The sequence below is a fragment of the Kryptolebias marmoratus genome, linkage group LG10, assembly GCF_001649575.2.
Source record: "Kryptolebias marmoratus isolate JLee-2015 linkage group LG10, ASM164957v2, whole genome shotgun sequence".
NCBI classification, from domain to species: Eukaryota; Metazoa; Chordata; class Actinopteri; order Cyprinodontiformes; family Rivulidae; genus Kryptolebias; species Kryptolebias marmoratus.
The window spans coordinates 4,778,666-4,805,307 of NC_051439.1; the positions used below are offsets into that span (position 1 = coordinate 4,778,666).

Sequence of the window (26,642 nt, forward strand, 5' to 3'; positions counted from 1 at the left end):
GCAAACAACACAAACTATCTCCATCCAACAAAACCCACAAACGTGTCGATACATTTTCTGTTTATAAATACAATTTGGCGCGTTCACAACCAAACGACACAGGAACTGTATTGGTCACGTGGTTTTCATTAAAGAGATACGCGCACCGACACGGGGCTTCGCCTCGTTTTCCTCGGCACATGCGCCGAGGTTTCAGTGTCGTCAGACCCATCACTAGAATGTAGGAATTGCACGTCTATTTAAACCCTAAAACGCCATCACAACAAAGTGGTCACGTCACGATTAAAAAAACGACTGCATAGTGTGACGTACACAACGGGGGATTAGCTCAAATGGTAGAGCGCTCGCTTAGCATGCGAGAGGTAGCGGGATCGATGCCCGCATCCTCCAGAAACACCTTTAGCTTACTAACCAGAGTGTAAGTTTAAGGTTGAGGCGTTTTATTTTCATTTTTCTGGAATTTAGTGTCCACTGGACCGAAGGAAGTGAAGGAGAACAGCCCAAACCTCTTCCGCATTGACAAACAGCTTCACAGAAGACTGTTGTCTTATTTTTGTAAACATTTTTCAAGTTTTTGTATACTTCAATTCACCGCATCGGGGTGTTATTACTACATACAACCAACAGATGGCAGCACAGTACCGCCAGTCACAGATAACACGTGCAGCGTGAACTGTCGTCATTTTATTCCTAAATATTTGTAGGGTGAGCTAACAGATATATAATAAAACGCTGCAGTTTGGATTCCAACAACAGAAGCATCCAATTTGAAATAAAGAAAACCTGCTATAAATTGACATTAAGTCCTTTTTCCAGCACAAAGACAACCTTAAAACAAACCACCTCCAAAAACCAAGCATACAAAACTTAATTCCCCTGCATTAAGAGTTAACTACAATTATTTCAGATATTTTTTCCAGTCAAACAGCTTTAATAACACTGCACCAAACTCCTTAAAACTCCTTTTTTTAAAATGAGGCTTACCTTTTTTTAAAGAGAAGCTCACTCCGACGACTTTTCTGGGATGTAAAAAGATTAATAACCACCTCGTTAAAGGTTCGTTAGCTACGCCTGCAGTTAGCCAGTCATTTCCTTGAAACCAGGTCACAGAAAAACTTTAAATATCCTTTGGTCCATCCACCCTCAACCTCTTCACATCTGTCTTTCCCCAAAGACATGAAAGAAAACGAGTGAGAAATAAAATATAAACTAATAATAAAAAATAATCCACCTCGTTAATGTTAATCTTGTCCGCCATTGCACTCAGTCTACGACAAGCCACGCCCACATACCCTCAATCTCGAGGCCCATGATTGTTCGTCCATCCTGATTGGCTGAATCCGGAGGCCTTGGGCTAAACTAATGAGCAGCAAACTGAGGGGGCGGGACAAAACAGCTGTCAATCATTCTGTACCATGAAAGACATTAAATGATCGGGGCTGTGAAAAGTTAGCCCTTTGGAAAGACACTGGGGTTTAATCGAGACTGTTTGGCACCAGTTTTGTTGTAAATTTCACAAAATGTGATACAATATTTTTAATTTGTGTTTATTAGGTATTTTAACATTTTTATTGTAAACACCAGGGGCATAGCCCTTTTGGCCCACTGATACCAGCCGTCCCTGAAACCCACTGTCACCAGAAGGAAAAACATTCCCTATAGCACCCTTCACATCATTCACAAGAATAGAAACCCAATAAAGATCGTTTCAACAAAACAAAATTAACCCTAATCATCTATACTACAGGAATGGACTTCAGTATGATTTTCATAAAATAAGCTAGAATCTTTAATATCTTTTAATGAGATTAACATTTAATTGCACAGCTGCACTTTTCTACACTTCAACCAGCAACTCTGGGAGTTGCAAATCTGTGGCACTGTTATCAGTGGGTCAGAACTTTGTGAAGCACTTTTATACAATGACCCAAACACTTACATTAAAACCAATGCAACTTCCTGAGGTTGTCATGGCTTGATATATTTTACAGTAAAAGGTCAAGAAATGCTGTTATTTGTTGAATCAAACTAAAATAACAGATAAAACTACGCAGAGCATCTATAAATAATATTGATGTAACACTGACGTGATTAACATTTCTAAATATAAAGGAAATATCCAGAAGAAACCTGATTGGTCCACAGGTAATTTTATTCACAAATTTGACATCTCATACATAGAGAAAGAGACGAGGGAAAAAAAAACAAAACACAAGTCAACTTATGCTAAACAACCTCACTTCATTGTCAAGAAATTATTGATTATTGTAAATAAATATCATAATCAAAGGCCAAGCCACTTTTTGTGCCAGAGCTTTAGACTAAGATCATTTTATGTTGAGAAGGGACAAAGTTATAGTTGTTTTGGACGAACCATTTTAGTGACGTTCTGCACCATCTCATGTGATATTGTGAGGATCAGTCTCAGCTACTACCACACTACTTTTTAGCTCAATAGCTGTAAAACGGACTTTTTGTGTTAGCTAATGTAAATTACCTGTGGGGGTCATCCTGAACTGGAGTAACTCCAAATGCTAATGAGTTGTAGATGTACATTCGTTAATTACAGCCTGAAAATGTCCAGTAGTTCATGAAATGTTTTGCTAACAAAGAGGGTTGATGCCAGCAGTTAACGCCAAAGTTTTTAGCAAAAACATTGTGCAATTTGTTGAGCTTGGAGTATGTGTTGGTGATGATGCTCAGCCACTACCACACCAAATTTTAGCTCAATATCCGCAAAGTTGACTGACAGATATTCAGCAGTGGGTGATAATAATTATTTAAAAAAGAAAGTAAAGACTTAACAGATTTAATGCAAACAAGAAAAACCTTTCAACGAAACAAGAAAGACTATCTAATTAAAGCAGCAACAATAGCAATATGAGATTTGTACAAATAATAACCAGTAATGGAAACACTCAAAGCAAGTAATCACTTCTATTGTTAAGATGAACTGTTGTTAATGCATGTTTTACAAATTAAAAACAGTTTTATGAAACACAGTAAAATGGACAAAAAAAACAAAAAAAAAAGAGAGAAGTCGTTGCGTACGGCACACCCAAAAATGAAACCCAAAATAAATCCGTCCCTGGCTTTGTTCTCAGGCTCCCAGCATTTTCTTCACCATGTAGCCGGGCATGTTGTAGAGGAACAGACCCAAGATGGCCAGCAGCAGAAGAGCTGTGACAATCTTGATGGTCAGCCACCTGTACTGGTCGCACACCAGGTGTTTCGCAGCTTTGAGGGGGATGAGGAACCAGAGGAGGGCAACATCTGGGCGGCTGTTGGAGAACAGAGACGATAAACCAAACAATCAGACACATGTTCATCGTCTTCTAATACATTAAAGGGTCGGTGTGGTCAACTGTTCTGTCAAATAGTCAGTACCTTATCAGCTGTGACATCAGTCATAGAGCACGGAGTCTAGGCTCATGGCGAACAAGGGCCCCTTTGTTATTGTTATTCATGCTTATCAGTGTAGTGTTACTATTACATTTCTACACTTTTTCATGACACTATGTTTTCTAAACCAAAGGTCCGTCGTACTATGCAAATTTATTAGGGACGGGCAGTGATTTGTCTGGTTAAAATGGTTGAATTTGAAGATATAATGCGACCCTTGCAACAGCAAGTTTTCTCCTCGCTGTACTTTTTGTTTAATATTAGCTAATGTTCCATTCTCTCACACCGGTATGTCATTTTTTGGGAAAGAGTTGTTTTATAAGCCTGAAAACAACAACAAAAGGGCCCTCGTTTGGCTAGCCATTAGCCTAGCCTGGATGAAGACTTTTTCCTCTTTCTGCATGACTGATGTCACAACTAATAAGGTACTAGGTATTTGACAGAACATCCCTCCAAAATGACCAGACCATCCATTTAAAGGTTTAAATTATACAATATGCTACTTAACAACATTATAAAGATACGGTATGATCACATCTTTCATACTTGGGTTTCTCCAGAGGTTCTGGTTCGTTCCGTCCCTCACCAGCTGGGCTTTTCTCAGCCTCCTCTCCTGTCAGAAGGTGCAGCTCAGCTTCCACTTTACCCTGTACGGACATAAAAACACTTAATTTGTCATCATGGTAGAGTAGACTGAAGCTTGAATGCAGCTCTCAGTAAATATCTCAACCAAGGAAAGGATCAATGTAGCTGCATGATCTAGGGAAACTAATAAGAAGGCGAAAGGGTGATAATGAAAGGGCCCGTGTCTGTGTAGCATTTATTTGCAAAATATCTCAAGATGCATTTTAATGAAACGGTCAGAAAGAAATCCTTGGATGAACATCTACAATTGATTAACAGTTTGGAGTCAACCCAATTCAAGATGGCCACCACAGCTAATCTGCCCTAGCCTAGATCATTTACCAGATTTGACCAAAACAACTATACCTCTGAGCCTTCTCATCATAAAAGCATTTTAGTCTAACACTCTGGCATGAAAAGCGGCAGTCGTTCCTTTAGGGAATGCTAGGCCTTTAATTTGACCCACCGTCAGCTCAAACTCGTCGTCCTCATTTCTGGCCACAAAGGGCCACCAGCCTTTGATCCTCTTCTGTTTGAAGATGGAGACCATGGGCATCTCCGCTTCGTTTGTCACCATTTCGATGGTGCACTGCTTGGGGGTCTTTGCGCCACGTGGGAAACGATTCAGGTCCAGTTCAATCGCACCTATCAAGACACATTTCGTTGAGAGACACGCCGATCAACGGAAGCCATTGATCTAGGATCCAAACCTCTCCATCTAACCGAGCATGTTGGATATAAAACGAATTCAGCGTCGGCATACAGTACCCAGGAAATCATCGGCCGAGAAGTGATCGGCGTCCCACACTTGCAGATTAAGTCGAGGAGGAATCTTGTACTCGGTTTCATCCCAGGCAAACATGGACTCTTTCTTTGAGATGACAATCTTCTCCTCGGCCATGAGGTAGTCGAAGGGGTAGATAAAGCGCCAGTTGAAGTTGCCCTCTCCGGTGATGGAGTGGTAGTGGACGTCAGTGTCCTGTTTGTCCTCCTGCTGTCCTTTCAACCAACTGGTCACAGGAAACAAAAAGTGAATAGATTCACAATTTTTTCTCAAGATTGCTGACAGGTGGGCGATGCTGATTTTGTCTGTGTGTTTGTTTGTCTGTACTGTTAGCAAAATATCCCATGGACAACATTAACTCTTAAACTCAACCAGTTTGCCCGTTTGCAAAGAAAATCTCACGAACAGCAACATCAATTTTAATCAAACTCTCTGAAAGTAATCACTGGATATTTATCTGCAGCTGTTTAACTTTTGCAGTCAACCCGATTCAAGATGGCCGCCAAAGCTAATTAGTTGTCATTTCTCAAGATAAGATTATCTCAGTTTAAAACTCTGTTCCTTCAGAGAATGCTAGGTCTGTAATTTAAACGATGAATTGGTTGTTTTCTTGTCCTTTGAGTGAAACTAAGATGGAAATCTTTTTGGATATTTTTGCGCTGTAATTTCATCCTGAAAAAGAAGAAAATTGTAATAAAGAGAAAACACGCCAAAAACATCAAAAGCACAAAGTTACCCTCGCACGAATATGTCACTTGACTTCTCTCCGGTGAAGATATCATCATCTTCTAAAACGACCTCGTCGGTGTTCCAGATGATGACCCTCAGTTCAAACCTGCACAGAGGCACAAATGTTAAGACATAAATGAATAAATCTGCATTATTACCCATGGTGACAGGCACAACATTTTATTTTATTTTATCAGCTTATCTATTATTCTGAATCGACCATTTTATATTCCGGCTATAAAAAACTTTGATCCATACTTCTTTGGTTTTCTTGGTGAGATGTCAAGTGCAGGACCAGGGGCAGTCATGTCTTTGGGAAACATATCCACCCACAACTCGATTCGTCCCTAAACGCAGCCGAAAACAGAAGGAAACATCGTCTTTCAGGATGCAAACAGAAACTCGGAGGAATGTGTGTTTTCTGTGAGCACCGAGTGCTGAAGGCCTGCTGACATTTGTTGAAGAAGCTGAAACTAAGCTGTGAAAGTTAAAACAACCAGAACACAAAACAGAGTAGCATAACACAAGCTAAAAGTTACAATTAGCAAAACTGTAGCTAAATGTAGCATAAAAAAGCCACTGTAATGAAGCAGATTTCAAAGAAAACAATGTTTTTTTTAAGGAATTGAAAAGATCTCAATGTACGAACATTTCTTCTGAGATTTTTTTTAAAGGTATAAAAGTTACAAAAACCAAAAGTCATAGCACCTGGTAAACAATTTTGAACACACAGTACGAATAGTTAAATGGCACAAAGAACGAGGAAGTAGATGTGTGAATGCTGACAAATCTGTCAGAAGGACATCAGCCTACTTGTTCGATCCCTGGTTTGTCGGGGTGAAGCAGAGGTCTGGTCTCCACGTGCTCTGGGACCAGTTTGCAGCCGATCCGTGGGATATCCTCCCAGTGCCTCAGCACAGTCAGAGCAAGATGTTCATCGGTCTGCTTCTTCAAACCTGACAAACATGCGTCAACGTTGGGCCATTTCTCTTTAAGAGCTCTTTAAATTATTTAAAAAACGAGTTTGCTCCGGGACAGATACAACAGTACTCTTACATTTTAGGTAGTTAGGTTTATGGACTAGTAAAAAAAAAACAAAAAAACCTACCGTTTTCGTCCTCTATCTCAGTTGGTGCCATGAAGACTCGGTTCTCCACCTTCACTCTTCCTCCCGGGCCGTAGTGAGGTCCATCGAGTTTGCCATCTTTACACAACTTAGCCAAGATGTGAGTGGGTTTCATTGGGTCTCTCCACACATTGTAACCGTGGCTGCAGAGTGAACACAGATGGAGTACAGTTAAATAAAATAGAATCATAATAAAAATACGTTTTGAGGAAATGTTGGACGCTGACAGTGCAGCTGCTGCCCAAAACCTAACTTGGTAATAATCTAAGATGAGACAAAAATTTAAAATTTGATGTTTGAACTGCATCAGAGGAGTAAAGAGAACCAAGATAAAAAAAATGTTGAAGCTGCTGACAGTGGCTCATAATGATCACCATGGTAACCACACACCTGTGTCTGTCACTCGCTGACTGCCTGGTTAATGAGAGGCAGACAACAACGCAAACTGAAAAATAAGCCTCAAACAAACATTCACTGTGCCAAATTTTAAAATTACATCTCAGCGGAAGGGTCTAATGGTTACATATGAGTTTTTATCTTCCTACAGTGTTTTATCTTGGAGATATGACAAGTTAAACATACCCTTCACTTCCTGTTTTGAAGATGATCATTTGAGCTAAAATATAAATAAATCTATGGAAACTTGAGTGTGCACTCTCTTGCATTCTGGGGGATTTTGAGAGAAAACCATAAATCTTACATCAGTGACAGACACAATGAGTGATAGGAGACGAAAAATTCATGGTTTTGATGTATAATTTGTACAGGTGCCAAAATGAGTTGTGGGAGTAAAAAGATTAGATTATTTTAGACAGCTCAGAAGTTAATGTGTGACGTCAGCAGCTGTCAGTTAACATTCTGTGGAAAAAGCTGTAAAAACCATTAAAATTAAACCGTAACTGTGTAAAAACTGTAAAAGATATTATAGGGTCAGTTCAGTCATGTAAAGTCCAACTTTCTGTGACCCGATTAAACTTTGAAAAATGTTTCTACTGTGAAGTCTGTCTGAGCTCGAGAGCTGCAAAGAGGGCTGAGTTTAGCCAAAATTCTTTTGACTTCCATGTATTTTTTTTTTTTTTTTATTGCAGGTTTTTTGTTAATTGTGTTTATGCTGAGGCAGCATTCAGACTATTGTTTTCCTGTACATTTTTTGGACCTTAACTACTTCAGTATACTTTTAACCATTGATATATGAAAATGTGCAGCTTGATCACAACATTACTATGACTTTTGGGTGTTGTACCTTTTACACTTTACGAATTATTTACTTTTATTTACATATTTTTCTAATTGATATAAATGGAGAACTCTTCAAATCCTTGAAACATTTTGGCTTTTTAAAATCTTCCATTATTTTAAACTTTTAGCCACTGTTCTGCTCATTTTAGCTTTCAGCTACTGTTTTGTATGCAGTTTTTCCACTAAGAGGGGCTCAGGCTTTGATACTTACATGGCATAGTTGCATGCAATGCCACACGTAGCTCTGTGTTTGCTGTAGAAGCGGTTTTCCAGGTCCAGCCTGGTTTCTCCTATCAGGTCGTCGGTGCCCACCAGGTCCCAGTCATAAATGGACACAGTCAGAGTGGAGTCCATTGGGAATGTGGCCTCCACGTCAAATGATCTGACAAGATGAGAAACGTGCTTTGAGTCATAACGAACTGAAAATGTGCAAAATGATATTTTATCGATAACTGGAGGATTTTTGTCACTTACTTGCCAAACAAAGGGTTCAGCTGTTTTGAAATGTAGTTCTCTTTATCTTTGATCTCTGTTTTTCCCAGTTTGATTGCGATGTAGGGGTCAGCTTTCCCATTTATGTCTGCTGGATGCAGATCTGTAGCCTTTTTAAAGAAAAAAAACCCCCATCACTTTAGTATAATCACACTAAAAGTCACTGTAAACAGGACTTCTTTCTAAATGACTCATTGCATCCTAATACTATAAAGTTCAGAGCACAAAGTTTACCCTGATGACATAAATGCGGACAATAACGTTGATGGGATCGTTGCTGGGAATGTTCTGAAACATTCCCATGTTGGAGTCGAAGTTTGTGTCTCTGGACATATCATCTGACACTTTGTACACACACAGTGATCCCTAAAATGAAACAAACAAATGTAAACATGGCAAAAATACCAGGAAGTCATATTACTGAAGAAAATCCTTACGTATAGAGCCTTAAAAACGTATTCATGCCTCGTGAACTTTTCCACTTTTTGTCATGATACAATCACAAGCTTCAAAGTATTTTACTGGGACTTTATGTGACAGATTAACACAAAGTAGGCAAGGGGAAAAGGTACAAGGGTTTTAATATTTTTTACAGTTAAAAATCTAAAAAGTGTGGAACCACTTTTTGTTGCCGGTCCTTTTGGAGTTTGTCTCTACCAACTTTCCATATCTACAGACTGAAATGCAGAAGACCCTGAAATTAAGTTGTTAAAACCAAAACAGCAGAACAGTAGCTAAAAAGGTTAATGTAACAATCTTTAGCTAAAAGCTAAATGGAGCATACTGGCAGCTAAAAGTAATAATACAATAGCTAAAAGCAGAAAAAGGTTAGCTAAAGGCTAGAAGTACTTAAAGGCTATCTAAAAGCTAAAGGTAGTAAAAAGGCTACTTTGTGGTTATAATGTGGTAAAATGTGGAAATGTTCAAGGGGTAGGAATCCTTTATCAAGGAACTGTAGCTGGTAAATGATTGTTTCCTGCTTCCTAAACATTAAATTAATCTGCATAAAGATAGTTTCTTACTTTAAACTTCCCAACAATCCTGTCCTCATCTGTCACGTTTTGGTCATCATCATCACCTCCCTTTCCTCTGAACAAGTTAAAAGTGTGCAGCCAGTCTTCGAATCCATCGAACTCACTTTCCAGCTCTTTTGGATACACCTAGTTTGAACACACCAGAACATTTTTTAAGATTACACATCCACCTGGATAAAACCGACATGTTCAGCCACTCTGCACCTTCAGCTCATCCAGCTTGGGCTTTTTCTTTCCAAACGGCTCGAGCGGCAGCTTCTTCTTGTCCTTCTTTCCTTTTCCTTTCTTGGAGCCTTTTACAGGAGAGTCTTCAGGCTTGATGTCTGAGGAGAGAGCAGTGAGGACAGTGAGGACAGAGGGGACAGGGGAAACGGAGACGGAGGCAAGCAGCGGAGCGTGAGGATTAATGGTGCATCAGAGATGCCAGCTATAATCGCAAACAGCAAAACTACTTCAGAAATTTTCCCATCTGAAAAACAAACAAATAATCTGACTGGGTATTAATCCTGAAAGTCAAATCTTGTAAATAAATCCAGATTTGCATGCATTGTACAGTGGACACTATTGATCCTACAGGACGTACAGTAATTTAAAATTAGAAGATCTGTAAAATTGGGTTATATCTATTTTTGTCTTATAATATCAGTTGGCTGTGGCATCCATCTTGAATTGGGCTGACTCCAAAAATCAATGAGTACCGTACTAATAATAAGACTCCGAGTGCTACTCATTGCATGGGATCTTTTCCTAAAACTTTAGCATTAACTGTTAAACACAAACTGTCTGAATGTTGGTAAAATATCTCATGAACTTGAATTTTAATGACATGTTCAGATCGTTATCATTGGTTGAACATCTATAAATGATTTACTTTTGGAGCTGATCCAATTAAAGATAGCCACAACAGCTAATCAGCATTAGCCAAAGTAAAAATGGCTGTAACTATCAAATTTACAGATATTGACATTTTGTGATATCACATGAGATTGCACACAACCTTATTTTCAAGGTTCACCAAAACAGCTACAACTCCATAATTTCTCAACACAAGACAATCTTAGACTAAAAGTCTGGCATTTTAGATTGTGGGCGATATGCATTTCTTTAAGGAATGTTTGGCCTTTTTTTAAGCTCTACATTGGTTTTACCTCCCCGATCTGCAATGTCCATGTCGTCTCTTTCCTCCGTATCTGAGAGAGCTGCTTCTTGGGCCTTGAGAGCCTGAAAGAGTAGAGGTGTGACTGTGTGAATGGTGACTCAGCATTCACACTACTGTTTTCCTGTTTGTAGTGGGGGTTTTTTTTGTTTGTTTGTTTGGGGTTTTTTTGGGTGGTGGTGGTGGGTGGTATGACTTTTGCTTTTTGTAATTTTAATACTTTTCGAAATATTTACCACTATTGCAACTAAAATTCCTCATATAGAAATACAATGAAATCTCTACAGTTCCTTCAAAAACATTGTCCTCTCTGAAATCTGCTTCAGCACATTGTCTCTTTTGTTGCCTTCTTAAGCTACTTTTAACTATCAGCTACCGTTCAGTAACATTTAGCTTTTGGCTACTCTTCTGCTTAATTTTAGCCCATGATCTGCTCATTTTAATTTTAACAGCTCAGTTTCAGCAAAGTCAGCATCACCTATCATTCATTTAATTTTCACAGAAAATACAGCTTCTAAAGGGTACTCATCGAATTAATCACATCACCCGTGGGGACCTTTATGCAAAACATGGAAGGTTTTGAAAATAGCATATCAAATGAGGAACAATGGTACTCACTTCAGTCAAAGTTTCAATGGATGCAAAATATTTGGACCACCAGTCCAACATGCTCTCATCCAGTTCCTCTTCTTCAGGTTCATCGCCCTTCTTCCTCTTCTTCTTTTTACCCTTCTCATCCTTGTCATCATCCTGTTTTTGTTGTATTCAGTGTATATAGCATCTTATTATTAAGTTAGTGTTGAGACAAATTACCACAGCATGAAATGAATGATCAAAAACGTACCTCAACCTTGACCACAGCTTCGGAGCCCTTGGGGAGGAACAGCAGATTGAACAAAATAAAATCAGAAGACACCATTTGACTGAACGAATGAATGAATGAAGGTGAAAAAGCAATACTGTTTTTTTAGTGTGGTGTTGGTGGTCATTTGTCTGGGTTATTAGCAAAATGAATCCTGAATCACTAAATGAAACTTTCAGAAAGTTATCAATAGATGGACATCTACAACTGTTCAACTTTAGGGTCAACCCAATTCAAGATGTCTTCCACAGCGAGCTGACCTTAGAAAACACAAAAACGGCTGTACCTCAGTGAATTTTACAGCTATGGAGATAAAATTTGGTCTGTTTGTAGCTGAGTGTCTTTCACAACATATATTAACAGATCATCTGAGAACTTGCAACGTGTGACAATACTGCTTGAAATTGCACAAACTGGTATGTTCAAAGTTTAACCAAGCAGCTACATTGCTGTCATTTCTCAACAGAGGATGATATCAGGCTAAATCTCTGACAAAATAGAATTAAATTTCTGTTTTTTTAATGTGTAAATGCAGCTGACCCGTAGGTTTGTGTTTAACTGCTTTAAATCTAAAAGTTCATCTGGTGAAACCTACAGAATCAAGTTTGACCACGGTTTCCATCTTCTTAAAGGCAGGTTCAGCTTCCATGCTGACAACAATAATTTCCTCTGAAAGACACAGATTATATAAATGTACAATTTTTACCATGAAAATCATTATGGGAATCACATCACTGCAACTTGTCTTTCCATTCGCATTACTGTACTTTGTCCAAAGCGTTAATAAAGCTGACTGTACTATGACCCTGGGTTTTAGCTTTTACCTGTAGTGGACCAGTTGTTGGCCTCCTTGTCCGTCCCCCTGTAGATGAATTTCCTCAGGCTGGTCACAGCATTGTTGCCAACCAAAGTGTAGCGGCCAAAAGCTCTGCAGTCCACCACTCGAATGTTCAGCGGCGGGTGAAGCAGCTCGTTCTCGGGCAAATCCTGGCACATATAATTAGATTTGTTGATGAAAGGCAAAGGGGAGCGATGATGTTTTTGCCCGTCTGTGTATGCCTGCGTATGTTCAGGTGTCAGTCTGTTAGTAAAATATCTCATGAATCACTGGATTGTACATCTGCAGCTAATTCACTTTTGAAATCAACCCAATGGAAGACGGTTCCCATGGCTAATTGACTTTAGGCTAAACAAAAATGGACATACCTCAGTGATGTTTACAGACGCTAAACTCAAATTTGTCATGGTAGTAACTGAGTTATTCACAATACATTTATGCGCTAACAGATTATGCCAGATAGCACACATAACCTTTCTTAAGGTTTGACCAAAATGGGTACAAACTCAGACCCAGATTTTCAAATTGTGCCTTAGCTGAGGACAACAGGAGACAACACCGTACCACTTCAAACCACTTGACCAGAGTGCTGAAGTTGGGGTTCTTCTTGTAGTTTTGAATGAGGGCAGATTGCACTCCTTTTCCTGCACATTCAATGTCCACACGGGGCCGATCCACCTGGGCAAGATTCACTCGCTTCAAGTCCCTCAAGCCCCAGAACAAAACCTGAAAAAAAAGGAATTATCCCTGGTTTTACTTGTGTTGATGTTTCCTCAAACACATTGGTAAGAATTATTGAGACTGTGTGAACCATTTGGATGTTTTCACCTCAATCCTGTACTTGCTGAGAACTGGTCTGATCCCTAGTGGTACAGGCAGGATCGGGCCGCGGTCCATGTCTGTGGGTCCATCGATGGGGGGAAGGTCTGCTTTTCCATTAGGGCCGATCTAAGAGACGACACCTTGATGTAAAACCACGGGAAGCGTAAACTCACAGGAGCATGGCGGTGATGCAGTGAGGAGCTAACCTGAAGCAGCTCAAAGGCTGCTAGCATTTCTCCAGCAGCACAGTTCCCACGATAGATCTGATAGTACTCCAGCTGGGGAGGGAAGCGCGGGGGGCCGTAGTGCTCATCGGCCATCTTAACTATAGGCTTAGCAAAGGTTCTACCCATGAAGTCGGCTTTCCCCTGGAAGCAAATTACACACAATTAATCATGAAATCTAGACTGAATATTTTAGGAAAAGCTCTTTCGCGACCAAATAAACAAAGCATTTCGTTGGGAATATCATATATATATTTAAAAAGTACAGTGGGTTGCAAAATATTCATCCCTCTTTGTAATCTTTCTATTTTGTTGCCCTAAAACCTAGAACGAATTGAATTTCAATTTGTTTATAAGTAATAATTCCACCAGAAGTTCTATTTTAGATTAATGGAGTTCAATGAATTCAATTCAGTTTATTTATTTAGCACCAATTCACAATAAAAGTCACCTCAGGGCACTTAAAGCATTAAGCAGCACATTTGTGACAGTGGAAAGGAAAAACTCCCTTTTAATAGAAAGAAACCTCCAGCAGAACCAGGCTCAGTATTGGCAGCCATCTGCCTCAACCAACTTGGGAGGTAATAACTTGTTAAAATTATTCTGAAAAATTGTGCATTACCTCTGGCCTCTGATTAAACCTCTCCTTACCTACTCTGTGCGTTCTGGGGGGCGATCCTCTCTTGGAAGGTTTACTCTGAATGCATAATTTTTTTATTTCCTTCTAACAGATTTATTGACCGTGAGATGTTCAGGGTTCTGGGATATAGATTTTTTTTTTTCCATTGAAACTAAGCGGCCAAGACCAACTCCTGAAAAACAACCCCACACCATAATCCCCACTACCACCAAACTTTACACTTGATTCAATGCAGTCAGACAAGAACCGTTCTCCTGGTAACCCAGATTTGTCTCTCCAGAGGACACGTCTCCACTGCTCTAGAGTCGGCGTGTTTTACACTACTGCATCCGGCGCTTTGCTCTTGGTGATGTATAGCTTGCATGCAGCTGCTCAGCCATGGAAACCCATTCCATGAAGCTCTCTTCAAACTGTTCCTGAGCTAATCTGAAGGCCACATGAAGTTTAGAGGTCTGTAGCTGTTGACTCCACAGATTGTTGGTGACCTCTGTCCGCTGTGTACCTCAGCATCCTCTGAGCCCACTCTGTGATTTTACGTGGCCTTCCACTTCATGGCTGAGTTGCTGTCGTTCCCAATCATTTCCACTTTATTATAAAACCACTAGCAGCTGACTGTGGAATATTTAATAGTGAGGAAATTTTATGACTGGACTTATTCCACAGTTAGCATACTATCACAGTACCACTCTGGAATTCACTGAGCTCCTGAGAGCGACCCATTCTTTCAAAAATATTTGTAGAAGCAGTCTGCACGCCTAGGTGTTTGATTTTATCCACCTGTGGCCATGAGATTGATTGGAACGCCTGAATTCAATGATTTGGATGGGTGAGTGAATACTTTTGGCAGTATAGTGTATTTACACACATTTTTATCTCCTCCAAGAAGTTTGTTTTCTTTAGTGTCCGTCTGTTTGTTTGCAAGATTACTTAAAAACTAATGACCAGATTTTGATGGAATTTAGGGTTTGTCAAAAAAACAACAACAACAAAAAAAATTTTAATGACCCTATTGTGTTTGCAGAGGTTTATGGTCTTTTTTTTCTATTTAATTTCATTATTATGAAGTATCTTTTTTTTAGAGAATTATTGCTTTCAATCAAATTAAAATAAATTCCACATTTCAGGGCAACAAAATATAACAATTATCAAGAGGGATGAATGCTATTGCAAGGAAGTGTAATTAAAAAAGGTGATTGCAGTGAAATATTTTTTCAGACGAATAATAAGAAACATGGCTGAATATGCACATGTTTCTGTGCAGACTACTTTTAAAAAAATTGTTATAAGAAGAATTCAAAGCAAAGCAAAAAAAATCCAGATTACCTCAAATAACCAGTGAACTGCAAAATCGATACATCTCCAAATAGCATAGTTAGATAACGCCTTAATCCCTCTGAAAACTATGCAACTAAATCTTTTTTGCAGTTAGTGGTTATAAAGAGTTAAATTTACTGCTGGCCACATAAACAACACATTCAATCTCACTTAAAGGAATGCAACAGGGATAAGGTTTTCATAAAAAGTCCTTTTGTTCGTCCCTATGGACATGTCTTATTCCTCTTGCATGCCTTTCCATACAATCTGCTCTGCACACGTTACAGTTCTGCTACCGTACATCAAGGCAATCCACACTCTACTTATCCACAGGGTCATCCAAAACAATGGGGTTTTTGTCAGGAGCAAATATAAAATTGTCAGTCAGCAAACACATTCTTTCAAATAGAAATCAATGTGACACAGACACAGACAAAGCAATACATTTCAAGTTAAAAGATGAAGGAACATGATGTCAGTATTCAGAAATGTGAACTGTTTGAAGGTGGAGCTCTCGCTCCTGTGAATAAAAACAAAAAAACGAAAACAGAAACATAGAGTTGTTCTGTTTGAAAGCATCCCTCACCACTGTGTCTTGATCATATATTTCAATGACAATGATGGGAGGGTCGTCTCTCAGCTCGCTGGCCTCTCCGAACAGCTCCACGTTCTCAAACACCAGCAGCTGGTCCCACGTGGGGCACAGAGTCTCAGATAGCACCTGCACAAAAAACACACACACACACACAAAGCATTTAAGAGCCAGAACCTGCCCCAGGAAAGGTGTTTTTTATGAAAGGACCGCTTACCTCGGTGACCTGGCTTTGAGTCGAGAAGAAAACTCGTGCAAAAGGATCCGACAGACCCGTGCTGTCTGCAGCAAACAGGCTGCGGGCCTGGTACATGTGGACCCTCAATTGGAAGATCTGTTTCACTGAACACAAACATTAACACACAGAACATAGATGCCGTAGAAGAGAAGTGTATGAAATGTCAGCAGGTGCTTTGCTTATTGTCACCATGAAAGATGGGCAATTATGTAAACCTGTGTCTCTGTGTGTTTGCCTGTCTGTTAGCAAAATATTTTATGAGTCCATGAACGGAGCGGCTGTGGATCAGTGGTTAGTGCAGCTGTCCTCCAACGAGACAGCTGGAGGTTCGATTCCACAAGTGTGCCACATATTGAAGTGTCCCTGAGCAAGACACTGAACCCCTGATTGACTCTGATGTGCCCCATCAGTGTGTGAATGTGATCTAAAGGCACTGTTAGACTCTACAGAATGATTTATTCAGATTAGCTTTGTAGAGATGGAGTGCTGTGTGGATGGGTAAATGAGGGCAGATTGTGTTGTAAAGTACTTTAAATATCCTGATTGGATAGAAAGGTGCTATGTAAGTACAGTCCATTTAACACTTTAATAAAGCGTTCAGAAAGTGTACATCTACAACTGCTTATTGTTTGGAGTTAACTTGATTCAAAATGGCCGCCACAGCTGAACACAACTATAGCTATAATTCAGTCAGTTTTACAGGTATTAAACTAGAAGTTGGTAGTAGCTGAGGGTTATTTCTAATACACACTCAGAGTGCTAACAGCAGCTGGTTTGACTTAAATTCAATTGATGCTAGTGTTTAAAAAGGTTTTAAATTTTAAATAAGTAAGCAAGAAATCCCGAACCAGTGAACGGTCTTACTCATGTAGGTGAGGCTGATGGGAGGTGAGCATGGCAGGCCGGGCCCTTTGGACAACTTGTTCTCCTCAAATCCATTGGGCAGGCCGCTCAGGTAATCTTTGCGCTGCCTGTTCAGACCCAACCACAGATAAATCTCTATTTTGGACTGGACGGTCCATCCAGCAGGTCCAAAACCTTTTTTCCCAGGAATCTTTATTTGACAAAAAAAAAAAAAAGAGGGGCGTCAGAGCAATACGAGTCAAAATGAATTACAGTAAACTACAGCTGGATTATTTGCTCATATTTAATTCAAACTCACCCTGAGGAAGATGGTTTTGACTTTGCCACAGTCTTTTCCCTTCTCCTCATCGATGCTGGAGTAAAGGATGTCTTTGGAAGGAACGCGTGCGTAAGCGATGCGCTTCCCGTTACTAATCATCCATATGAAAACATCAGGAACACTGTGCTGAGGCTGGGAGACCAAACGAGCTGTTTATCAGACACACCGAGCGCAAACATATAAACATTTTGCAATTTGGCCTATAAGCTGGAGGTCTTACTTCATCAGCCAGGAAGCGCAGCTTTGAGAGGAAGTTCTGAGCCAGTTTGAGTTTATCCCTCACTGTGCTCTTCTTCACCTGCGACCTCATGGCTTTAGCTTGTTGACCTATGGCCTCCTAAAAACAGAGAGGTCTACACATGTAGTCATACAGAATAAACCTAATTAAAAAGCAGGAGAAGTGAATCTCTAGCCAACCTACCACTTCTGACAAGCACAGCTTCAGTCTCTCCCTGTCGAGTTTGGTTCTGCCAGACTGATTCTGGTCCTTGTTCGCCAATGAAAGAAACTGACTGAAAGAGTAAGAGCTTGTTCAGAATTTGAAGGAATCAGTCGGACCTTATGCTTTTCCTGCTCTTGGTTTGTAACACACCTGCATCCTTGGCTGAGCTCCTCCAGAACCCCTCGGAGTCTGCGTTCAGGGTAGGACTTCTCCGTTTTGATGATCTCATGCACGTCGTTCAGCCCATCCTCCTACAAACGAGTGCAGCTCAGCTTTACTCATTCCTGTGTGGGAGCTGATTACACACTCACACCATTTTCTTGCTTGTCTTTTGTTTTTTGTATGTTTTTTAAATTTTTGCAAACTACTGCATACTTTTTGGAATTTTAGCCATTTTTATATTAAAATACTCATTTAGGAGATGAGTTATATGACTTTTAGTTTTTGTAACTATGTATGCTTTTTAAAAATATTTACCTTGATTTATAAATATTTTCCTCATAGAAATACTATCTCCTCAACCCCTTCAAAAAATATTTTCTCCTTAAAATCTGCTTCAGCATGATTGCTTTATTTTTTAACTAATGCTTCTTTCAGCTAGCCTTTGGCTGCTTTTAACTTTTAGCTACTGTTCTGCTACTTTTAGCATTTAGCTACCAGGCTTTTAGTCTTAGCTTTTAGCTAGACTTTTGATACTTTTAGCTAAACATTTTATAATTTTAGCTTTAAGTTAACCTTTAACTGTGTTTTACTAGTTTTAGAGAGATTTTACTACTTTTAGCTAGTGTTTAGCTTATTTTAGTTTGCGTTCTGCTTACAAAGGTTTTAACAACTCAGTTTCAGATCTTACAGAAAATTGGTCTTCTTGAGCTAATTTTAGTTTTTAGCTACCATTTGGCTTCTTGTAGCTGTTGCTACAAAGCTGTTGTTAATGGCTCAGGTTATTTTTTAGCAATTGCATAGCCTTTTGTTAGTATTAGCTTTTAGCTAGTGTTGTGAAAATTTTAGCTAGCCTTTTGCAACTTTTTGGTTTTAGCTGTTTCTTTTGGCTGCTTTAGCTTTTAGCTAGCCTTTTACCACTTTTGCTTTTAAAAAATCTTTTATATTTTAACTAGTATTTTGCAACTTTTGGCTACTCTTTTGCTGCTTTTAGCTAGTGTTTTGCTACTTTCAGCTTCTAGCGACCCTTTTGCTACTATTAGTTTTTAGCTAGCATTTTGACACTTTTGGAATTTAGCTAGTATTTTGTTTCTTATAGCATTCATTAGGCATTTGATGATTTCAGTTAGCCTTTTGCTGCTTTTAGTTTTCAGCTAACTTGTTGCCGCTTTTGGCAAGTATTTTGTCACTTTCAGCTAGCATTTTGATACTTTTAGCTTCTATCTGCCGTTGTGCTACTACTAGTTTTTTTAGGTAGCATTTTACTACTTTAAGATTTATGCTAGCATTTTGCTTCTTTTAGCTTTTAGCTAGTGTTCTGCTATAACATCTTAGTTTCAGATTTTCCAGCAAATCTTTGCCTTCCTATCCTGTTTCTAGTTTTTAGCTACCATTCTGCTACTTCAGGCTTCTAGCTAGCATTACAACTTTTTGGCTTTAGCTACTCTTTGCTGCATTAGGTTTTAGCTAACCTTGACCTAGTGTTTTTCTACTTTTAGCTTTTAGCTAACCGTTTGCTGCTTTTAGCTTCCAGCTACTGTTTTGTTACTATCAGCTTTGAGTCTGCATTTTGCTACTTTTGAAGTTTAACTAGTGTTCCGCTTCAACTCAGTTTTAGCAAATATAAACAGTCCCTTGGCCACACTTAGCTGTTCATAGTGGTTTATGGTCTTTTTTCTATTTAATTTCATTATTATGAAGTATCTTTTTTTTAGAGAATTATTGCTTTCAATCAAATTAAAATAAATTCCACATTTTAGGGCAACAAAATATAACAATTATCAAGAGGGATGAATGCTACTGCAAGGCAGTGTAATTAAAAAAGGTGATTGCAGTGAAATATTTTTTCAGACCAATAATAAGAAACATGGCTGAATATGCACGTTTCTGTGCAGACTACTTAAAAAAAACTGTGATAAGAAGAATTCAAAGCAAAGCAAAAAAAATCCAGATTACCTCAAATAACCAGTGAACTGCAAAATCGATACATCTCCAAATAGCATAGTTAGATAACGCCTTAATCCCTCTGAAAACTATGCAACTAAATCTTTCTTGCAGTTAGTGGTTATAAAGAGTTAAATTTACTGCTGGCCACATAAACAACACATTCAATCTCACTTAAAGGAATGCAAATATAGACAGTCCCTTGGCCACACTTAGCTGTTCATGAAGATCACAACTTGCCAGTTTATCAGCGACATTGTCGATGATGTTGGCGTTGTAGAGCCTTCTCCTCTGATCCTGCCACCAGCTCTTGATGTAAATGCACGGCTTCCTCTCAAAATAAGGCAGATGGAAGTAGTTTCTGGGATTTAAAACAACAATTTTACAGTTTTTAATTACAACGTGAGCTGATTAAATGTGGTATGTACAATATAATGAATCTGTGTAACACTTTTCAATTACTTCCATGTTAATTTGTACAAATTAAACACTAAAAAGAGTAGCTAAATCAGTTCATCTTGTGATGTCAGCATTTTATTGGGTTAATGGCGGCTGGTATTGCTCTGACCCGTCTGTGATGACAGGTTTCATGGGGGGAGATGTTGCCACTGAAGTCAGGTCGCCATCATCGTCCATTTCCTCCTCACTGGAGTTATGGATCAATTCAGTTTCCTCTTCATCACCATCACCCTTCTTCCCCTTTGTTTTTGTTTGGATAACGCCATCATTCTCATTTCCATAGTACCCTGAAAGCCACAGTGTGGTAACCAATTACATTGGGACTTTTTGTTGAACTTCTCATCGCTTTCTGTTTAAACTGATAATAAAATACCTATGGTGACCTCAAAGCTGATCGGCTTGTCGCCAATCTTCCTGTCAATCATTGTGGCCTCCAGGAAAGACCCAAAGAGGAAAAATTCCTCAACCTTCCCTGTAGCGCTCTGTTGAAAAGAACACAGACATTTTTTGTTGTCGTCAGAAAAAAAGCTTAAAAAAGCCACAGATATTTATTATACACTATTAGGGTTGCCACAGCTCAGCGCAAACAGCTATCAATAATGCATCAAGAGGGCTAAATATGTTCCATCAATAATTCATATTAATCGCAGCACAATGACCTGTCAGCAGTGGGAACAATTGACTCTCTCTGCATGGCTGCCCATGCAGCAGGGACCCACCTCTGAGATGTTGGGCACTCCCTCCACCTGCACCTCCGTGGAGCTGGTTATCTCGGGCGAGGAGGGGTCCAGGATCTCTACACCCAGGCTGATGAGCAAACGGGCCCTGAAGGACACGCCTTCACCGAGCCCCTCGTTTAACTCCTGGTACTCGTCCATCAGGGTGTAGGTACGAGTGGAGCCGTACATGTTCACCCAGGCTGGTCCCAGAGTGGGAAGGAAGCCTGAGAAATAAAGATTATAAAGGATGTGCATCTAAGTTTGGAAGACGGAACGGTCCTATTCTGTAAGAGATCCATTCTAGCTTTGATATAAGTCACACAATGTTTGTAGGATGACGGATGAATCACCTTTGTCCCCATCATTGGAGAGCTTCTTGAGATCTAAGAAGTGCGTTCCTATAGCAACATCATTCACTTTATCGGAGTCACGGATCTGGATCTTCATGCGTTTACACAGTGGTGGAAACATCTCTGTAAAAACGATTTGCTCGTTCCAGATGGGCTCATAGCAGCTCTTTTGAATGGATGTTTTCCCCTGAAATGACCCATGAAAGTCTTTTAATACTTTAATCCTGACTTGTGTAAACAGAGAAGACGAGAATTGCATGCGATCTCTGCACTCACCTTCTGCCCAGCAAAATGTACTTGGACATAAGGATCAACCAGGTCCTTATTTTCTCCAATGAAGGCCTTTTTGACATTGGCCATGAGGCTGGTGTTCATTCGGGGGAGCCCCTCCGCTCTGTAGAGCTTCAGGTAATAACGAGCCCACTGTCGCTCTGAAGGAACCCCGTCCGGTAGCAACAAATTGCTGACACAGAAAAATATTTGTGTGAACTTTGCATTCAGGCACTCACGTTATTGTTTCCCTGTTTTTATTATGTTTTTCCATAAAACCGCAATCTAGCTACTTCTGCATACTTTGTGCTATTTTAGACGTTCATATATCAAAACATTCTCGTCGTTCAGGAGTTTGGTGCTTTGACTTTTGCATTTTGTAAATTCTACACTTCAGAACATTTAATCATATTTACTAATATTTTCCCCATATAAATACATTAGGATACCTTCAATTTTGGGTATAATTCTATTTCTTGTAGCTTTTAGTTAGACTTTTTACAACTTTTAGCTTTAGCTATCGTTTTGCAACTTTTAGCTTTTAGCTACTGTTCTGCTACTTTTAGCTTCTAGCTAGCCTTTCACTTCTTTTAGCCTTTAGCTCACTTTTTTGCTATTTTTAGCTACCCCTCTGCTATGATTAGCTTGTAGCTACTATACGGCTACTTTTAAATAACGTTTTGCTACTTTATCTTTTAGATAACCTTTTACTACTTTAAGCTTTTAGGTACAGTTCTGCTAATTTAGTTCTTAGCTAGCCTTTTGATAGTTTTAGCTTCAAGCTAGCTTTTTGATACTTTTAGCTAGTTTTTTATTTGTAACTAGTGTTTTGCTACTTTCAAGTTTTAGCTAACATTTTGCCACACACTATTTTTAAATAGCATTTTGCTACTTTGGCTATTAGCAAGCATTTTTCTTCTTTTAGCTTTTAGTTAGTGTTTTACTCCAGCTTATTTAGCAAATTTCAGCAAAGCTCTACAGTACTCAGCATTCACACTGCATTTTTACAGAAAATTATTATTTTTTTCTCTCTGTATTTAAACTTTTCCATAATAGCTATAAATGGAAACTTCCACTAAGTGTCCAAGAAAGTTTGATTTACCCCTCTATGTCATCTTCATCAGACTCATTGGCCTTGTGTGGAGTTTTGATCGTGTCCCCTTTAGCCACGACTGCAACGTCACATTTAACATAACCTTTACATCCCGCTGTGATGTCTTCCGGGTCGGACAACAGGGCCCATTTATGGTAAAACTGATGTTCTGTAAGAAAAAAAAATCCCCTGATGTATCACAGCGCTCCATTTAAACTGACAGGAATGTTGAGATTTGCTGACCGTTTACCTGGCTGGGAGTAGATCGTGCCAACATCCATCTTAAAAGACCCAACCAGCGTTCCACTGCGCAGAAGGTTTTTGGAGTGGATTACCTAAATGTAGGTGTAGCAAATAAACGACTGAATAAATAAAACTGCACCATTACCTCAACCGGTCTTTAAATTGGTTGGGTAAAAATGACTTACAGACACTTTCAGGATTTTGTCGAACATCACATCTGGAGGAATGTGGAAGTCAAACACGAAATACTGGAGAAGATAAAAGTTTGCACCATTTGTCATTTGTAAACTTTGTATTTTCAGGTAAAATTAGCTGGAATGACTAACTTACTTCATTGTAGTAAGGACAGTTAGTCGATTCCTTCATGGAGGTGTACTTTTTATCATCCCCAATCTCCACACAGACCATTGGATCCATGTTCAGTCCCACCAGCTGTCTGGCTTCAATCACTGTCACACTGACCTGAAAATATAGGGCGAAATGAATCACATCACCTAATCTGACTCGCTCACATGTACCGTCTATGCATGGTGACTTTGTTTTACTTGGTAATCCACTGGTCTTCCAGAGCTGGGCTCCATCTTGATGTCTGGCTTTGATCTGTACAAAGAGTCAGACCCAGTGCACATCTTTAGATAAACGCAAAAGCAATTTAAACATTTGAAACAAAGACACAAGGAATCACGCTTGCCTTTTGTTAGATACATTTGTGGTGACGGCCGTGACTGAGGCCAGAGAGATGGTGTCAGGGTCTGGGCCTCCTCCCAATAACATGCCGTTACGATCTAGGTTCTGCGTCTCCAAAATGGCCGGTTCATCTGGAGGTGATATAAAAGACAACGTTCTAAAACAGGAGTGGGCAGACATTTTAACCCAGAGGGCGGGCTGAAGCTAGTTAAAAGGACTGAAAGGCCACACCTTGAACTGAAACAGATCGTGTTACCTGAAGCTATCATATATACCATCACATCATCTGCCAAAACAAACATTCGGAGTAAAAGGATTGCTCTGTTGTTGTTGTTGTTTTTTTTTTGTATAGCAACTTATAGTTAACATCAATCGCACCTTTTTAAAGTGATATTTTTGTAAAAATATTTACTTTTTTATTTTCGTCTTAAGAAGATAAGATTCTTGTAGCAAAGGTCGCATGCTTGGACAAAAAAACCCACCAACAATAATTTAGCATAATAAACATAAGTACAGACTGTGAACTAACACTAATGCTTGCATAAAAGTTGATTTAGAGATCAGCGCTTAATTAGAAAAATGTAACACTTAGAGCCATTTTTGTGCTTATCATTCAAAAAGCAAAAAAGGTTTGGGCCTTTTGTAGTTAAAAACAGCCAATCTGTCATAAAATGGTCTTAAAGGGATAATCTGGTCATTATTAAAGGGATGTTCTGTCAGAAAGTTATTATCTGACGTATGGAAAAAAGGGCAGAAGTCTTCACCCAGTTTAGACAAAGAGCTAAACAAACAAGGGCCAGTTTTTTGTTTTTTTTTTTTATTCAAAGTTTTTCAAGTTTGTAAAACAACTGTTTCTCAAAAGCACCATACCGATGTCAAAACTACATTAGCTAATCTCTGCACTTTGGCATGACACATTTTGTTTAGTTTGTCATTGTTTTCTCAGTGAATGTCAGTCTGTAACTTTTGAATTAGCTCAAAATTGACACATTTTTTGCAAACCTATTCTCCTCACTTTTTGGCAGACACAGTATACAAATTAAACATCGAAATGTAGGCGTTTTGTCTTCTTTCGCCCAGTGTGTGTCTCACTGCTACGGGACTTGTGATTTTCTCTTGAATCACCCCAGAATGCAGAGTGCAAAAACAAGCTTCCATAAATGTCATCTGTTTTTTCTCTCAAACATTTCTCTTCAAAACTAGAAGTGAAGGGTCTTTTTAACTTGTTAACTTGATGTTTTTACTTCTGTATTTCTATATTTGATCATGATTTCATTTCGATTATTTTAGCTACTATTTTGACTGTCTTAGCTCAGATATGTCTGGTTTTTGTGATTTTATTTAGATTATCTTATATTTCATTTAGATTATACTTGACTGATGTGTTTTTTCTGTTTGATTATGTACCTGCTGTATTTGATTCTGTTGTTGTTTCTGTTGAAAAGCGCTTTAGATCGCCTTGTTGCCGAAAAGTGCTATATAAATAAATCTCACTTCACTTCACTTGTCATATCTCCGATATAAACTGCCCCCAAAAATTAAAAAAATTAATTGACGACTGTTTGTTTGAGGCTTGCTTTTCAGTCTGTGTGTTTTTGTCTGCCTCACATTAACTCAGCAGTCACAGTGACACAGGTGTGTGGTTACCATGGCGACCACATTGAGCCACTGAGAGCAGCTCTAACATTTCTTCTGATCTTGTGTTTCTTTACACTTCTTGTGCAGTTCATCCAACAAAATGGTGGCGTTATTTCTGAGCTTGGATTCGTACAAAGTGAGGTTGGAGTTTTATGCAGCTGAACCCAACAGTCCATGTAAAACTGTACCTCCATTTCTGTCCTCCTTGTGTCCACGGTGCTTACTGCGCTTCATGGTTCAGGAGGATTCTTTGTGTGCTCTGTGGAGGAAAAAAAAAAACAAAACATTGATATAGTCAGTTTTACCAACTACTGATTTTTTTTCCCAAAACAACCAAAGAAAAACAAGCAAACTTGTTAATATTTGCTTAATTTTCTGTGGATGCATCCAGTCAGACCGTCAATTTTACCAAGACACCTTTTTTAATCAAAGGTAAAAAATAACTGTTCTGAAAAAAAGACAAATGCACATTTATTGAATAACAGTTTTGACAAAAAAGTGTCATTCAGAGCTAAACTAGAGTTAATTTGCTAACATTTTAGGAGACGTGTCAGTGCACTACCACACCTTTGAATGGGCCTTTCAATTATTCAACTCGTCTGGCCTTAATACAACAACCGAACAGGATCCATTTCACGTGTTTTGTGAAAAATAATACACTTCATCTGCAGGAATTAATCAGCAAAGTGCTCTGCAAATGTTTACGCAGTTTTAATGTAAAACAGTCTTCTTTTACATGATAAAGTGGTCATTACTCAGATTGGAGCTTGTAGGAGCGCCCTGCAGTTTTTTTATATTATGTCAGAATGATTAAAAACAAGAAATTATTATTTTTTTTACTTTTTTTATCTATTGTCTTGTTGCCAAACAAATATAAGTTTCTCAGGGTGTTTGGAATATTTCAAGCATGGTGCAGTTACAGATGACAAGAGAGGAGAATATTTAAATGTCCCAAAAGGCAAGAAATAATGTAACAAAAATAAATATCAGAAAGTCTCTCCTTAAAGAAACCCTGCAGACCACTGAGGCCCAAAATGTCAAAGTTTATACCATTTAATCTCTATTTAATGCTCATTTGTTCCAGAATTAAAATAATCCGATGATACGTACCATACAAGAAAAAGGTTTCTCTTATCTCCTTTTTCTCCAGGTAGATCCAAAAGGTTGCCCTCTGACCTTCAACGCTCTCACCAAAAACAGACGCTACATGAACATTTTAGACGTTTAGAGAGCGCCCAGAAGAAGGCTACAGAGAGAGGTTGTGTACAGAAAAGAATTGGGTTTGTCCCGGTCTGAGGTTGGTCCGGAGCGATGTGATCCGTCGATGAATAGTGCATGA

The 26,642-nt window shown here is 39.0% G+C and overlaps 1 protein-coding gene and 1 non-coding gene across 4 annotated transcripts; one reads left to right on the forward strand and one right to left on the reverse strand.

The window, feature by feature from the left end:
• Window positions 1-317: 317 nt before the first annotated feature.
• On the forward strand, window positions 318-390 carry trnaa-agc. The gene has a single exon. It is a non-coding gene; the product is annotated as a tRNA-Ala (tRNA).
• Window positions 391-2,134: 1,744 nt separating this feature from the next.
• Window positions 2,135-26,642, reverse strand: LOC108239095 (otoferlin). Of its 3 annotated transcripts, XM_017421597.2 has the most exons (43): window positions 26,414-26,642; window positions 25,492-25,562; window positions 23,670-23,796; window positions 23,524-23,578; window positions 23,309-23,440; window positions 23,164-23,226; window positions 22,986-23,070; window positions 22,745-22,904; window positions 21,649-21,835; window positions 21,373-21,559; window positions 21,023-21,246; window positions 20,677-20,785; window positions 20,413-20,590; window positions 20,085-20,205; window positions 17,892-17,992; window positions 17,721-17,811; window positions 17,520-17,636; window positions 17,279-17,431; window positions 16,981-17,170; window positions 16,096-16,220; window positions 15,873-16,007; window positions 15,588-15,605; window positions 13,315-13,476; window positions 13,115-13,234; window positions 12,851-13,012; window positions 12,273-12,435; window positions 12,044-12,117; window positions 11,431-11,457; window positions 11,205-11,336; window positions 10,579-10,651; window positions 9,635-9,753; window positions 9,419-9,556; window positions 8,631-8,762; window positions 8,379-8,506; window positions 8,116-8,286; window positions 6,648-6,808; window positions 6,353-6,495; window positions 5,798-5,886; window positions 5,547-5,645; window positions 4,795-5,036; window positions 4,493-4,671; window positions 3,949-4,049; window positions 2,135-3,281 (listed from the first exon to the last, which is right to left on the reverse strand). In XM_017421597.2, the coding sequence occupies exons 2-43, from the start codon at window positions 25,535-25,537 to the stop codon at window positions 3,101-3,103; spliced, it is 5,400 nt and encodes a 1,799-aa protein (XP_017277086.1). In that variant the 5' UTR covers window positions 25,538-25,562; window positions 26,414-26,642; the 3' UTR covers window positions 2,135-3,100. The 3 variants fall into 3 exon arrangements, with proteins under 3 accessions (XP_017277086.1, XP_017277088.1, XP_017277087.1); XM_017421599.2 differs by lacking the exon at window positions 15,588-15,605 and having other exon boundaries at window positions 15,876-16,007; XM_017421598.2 differs by lacking the exon at window positions 15,588-15,605 and having other exon boundaries at window positions 3,101-3,281.

Bases quoted from the DNA above. Each gene is read 5' to 3' on its own strand.
- LOC108239095 (XM_017421597.2), bottom strand. From the start codon at position 25,537: ATGAAGCGCAGTAAGCACCGTGGACACAAGGAGGACAGAAATGGAG. The intron at 20,786-21,022 runs GTGGGTCCCTGC...TCTTTTCAACAG, and splicing joins GAGTGCCCAACATCTCAGAG to AGCGCTACAGGGAAGGTTGA. The intron at 16,221-16,980 runs GTAAGACCGTTC...GTTTGTGTTCAG, and splicing joins CATCAGCCTCACCTACATGA to TGAAACAGATCTTCCAATTG.